This window comes from Pteropus vampyrus, unplaced genomic scaffold, assembly GCF_000151845.1.
Source record: "Pteropus vampyrus isolate Shadow unplaced genomic scaffold, Pvam_2.0 Scaffold454, whole genome shotgun sequence".
NCBI lineage: Eukaryota > Metazoa > Chordata > Mammalia > Chiroptera > Pteropodidae > Pteropus > Pteropus vampyrus.
In genome coordinates, this window is record NW_011889235.1 from 304,131 (window position 1) to 306,391 (window position 2,261).

General features: G+C 61.1%; 1 protein-coding gene across 1 annotated transcript in view; it reads left to right on the plus strand.

Moving 5' to 3' along the window:
• DMBT1 (deleted in malignant brain tumors 1) overlaps positions 1–2,261 on the plus strand; it is a 49,000-nt gene that overhangs the window by 29,932 nt on the left and 16,807 nt on the right. The window contains 4 exon segments of the mRNA XM_023524260.1: positions 626–925; positions 928–954; positions 1,634–1,790; positions 1,874–1,903. Coding sequence (XP_023380028.1) covers positions 626–925; positions 928–954; positions 1,634–1,790; positions 1,874–1,903 — 514 coding nt within the window.

Below are 2,261 nucleotides of genomic sequence, written 5' to 3' on the forward strand. Positions count from 1 at the left end.
TCCTTTTCGAGGGCCCTGGGCTAGGGTCAGAGGAAGCGTCTCAGAAGACAGGTGTGCATCGCACATAGAGGACTGAGTACCTCCCTGTGACGGGCCCCTGGGCATGGGCTCAGCAGGGATCCCCGTCCTCTGATTGGGACCACACCCGCAACCAGTCACGTCCTGCTGGGACCTCGTTCCTGTCTCAGGCCAGCGCACCTGGCAGGGAACAGGACGTGAAAGTGTCTGTCGTGTAGCTGTCTGGCCACATCCCCGTCCCCTCCTGGAGCTCAGCCAGAGCCCACCAGGATGAAGCGGGAGCCGCCGAGCCGTACTAGCAGGCACGTTGTGGCTTGGCCTGGAGCTGTGGGCTGTACCCTGAATGTGCCCCGTGTGGTGGGGGTGGCTGTCCTGCTCACCTCCTCCGGGGTCACGGGGCGCTTCCCGACACTGCAGCATCCTCAGATTGGACAGCAGGGACGTGTGAGCTCCTTTCCCTGAGATGACGATTGACCTGTGGGCATGGCCACAGCCGGCTTCCTGGCTAGGGCATCGTGGCCGTGAGGCAGGGCCGTGGGTCCAGGACAGGCCTCTGGTCGGTGAGTTTAAGACAGACAGGTAGGAGGTGTCCTTTTGCCCCCTCTAGACCTCGGGACGGAATCACCTTTGTCCCTGAGGCTGGTGAACGGAGGTGACCGGTGTCAGGGCCGGGTGGAGATCCTGTACCGAGGCTCCTGGGGCACCGTGTGTGACGACAACTGGGACACCAACTATGCCAACGTGGTGTGCAGGCAGCTGGGCTGTGGCTGGGCCAGGTTGGCCCCAGGAAGTACGCGGTTTGGTCAGGGCTCAGGGCCAATTGTCCTGGACGACGTGCGCTGCTCAGGACAGGAGTCCTACCTGTGGAGCTGCCCATACAGAGACTCGAAGTCACACTACTGTAACCATGGGATGAGGCTGGTATCATATGCTCAGGTTGGCCACCAAGATGGCTGGGACCCTTCTGGGGACATAGTGGTGAGAACAGACCCACTTCTCACTAGAAGAACCTCAGTTAATTGGAGGGCATTCCGGGTCTGCAGGCCCCAAGCCCCATGTCACGTGCTCTAGTTAAAAATTCAACCTGGGTTGGTGTCTCGGTCATCGTCCAGGTGTTGCTCCAGTTCTTCTGGGAGAAGACAGTGGCGCCCGTGTTCATACGCGGGTTCAGCTCCCTGACAGCAGTGGGGAGACTTTTCCTGGGCCTCAGTAATGTGAGCTCAGCTCCTACCCTGGAGTCCCCTGGGCGACCCCCTCAGCGCAGCCTCATTTGGGGGGTGCGTGGCTGGGGTGGTCCATACCATCCCTCTGTGATGACCGCGTGACCTGGCCTCTCCCGGCGGCCGCCTGGGAGGAAAAGGTGCCAGCGCGAAGGGTTCATGGATGAAATACCGTGACAGTGGTAGGGAGAGCAGTATCGTGTGACATGACAAGTGACCGGGAAGGCAGAGCTCCCGGCTCGTCAGGACCTCGGGGATGAGGCGAGTGGCTAGGGGAACAGACAGGAGACTGTTACGAAGCATCGATATCATTGGATCTCGAGGTAACAATGGCGTCGCCAGTGACCTGTTCTTGAGGACCCAAAATTGCTCCCTTTCTGGGTGTCAACGCAAAGGCTTGCTGGCCTGTCCCAGGAGGATGCTGGCGTTCCTAGTCCGGAAACTCAGCTGTGAGACACGGCAAGGCAGGCAATGGCAGCGGCCAGGGGACTGGGAGGTGCTGGGCAGCAGTGGCCGAGCCCGTGCAGAGGGCGCGTGCGGGGGCTCAGCTCGGTGTGGCAGGGCCGAGTGTCTTCGAGCCAGTTCTGGGGAGACACCGTGCGCCCCGAGTCTGACTCTTCTTGTCTTCCTCGCAGACGGTCTGACTCCGTACACATCCGGGTCAGGTGAGTGCCCAGCATCCTCACTCGTGAGGTCCCTTCACTCCGCCTTCCTCAGCACCGGAGGTGAACCGCGGCTCCGGGAAGCTCCCGCTGGGCACATGCTATTTCCCCTTTGTCACCCATTCTCCCAGTGGAGCTTGCGATCTGGACGTGGGCTTCAGCAGACTCCCATCTGTCCATCTGCGGCTGAGATTCAGCCAATAGTGACACCGTCCCGAGAGAGAGAGGCCCCAGGTCTGAGAAACGGCCTCATGTGTCAGGAACGGGGTCCGGTCAGAGACCCCGCTGATCAGAGTATTGTGGGGCGGGGACATCGTGAGCCCTCACCTTCTCCTGCTTGGAGTCGCACTGGGGGATACTG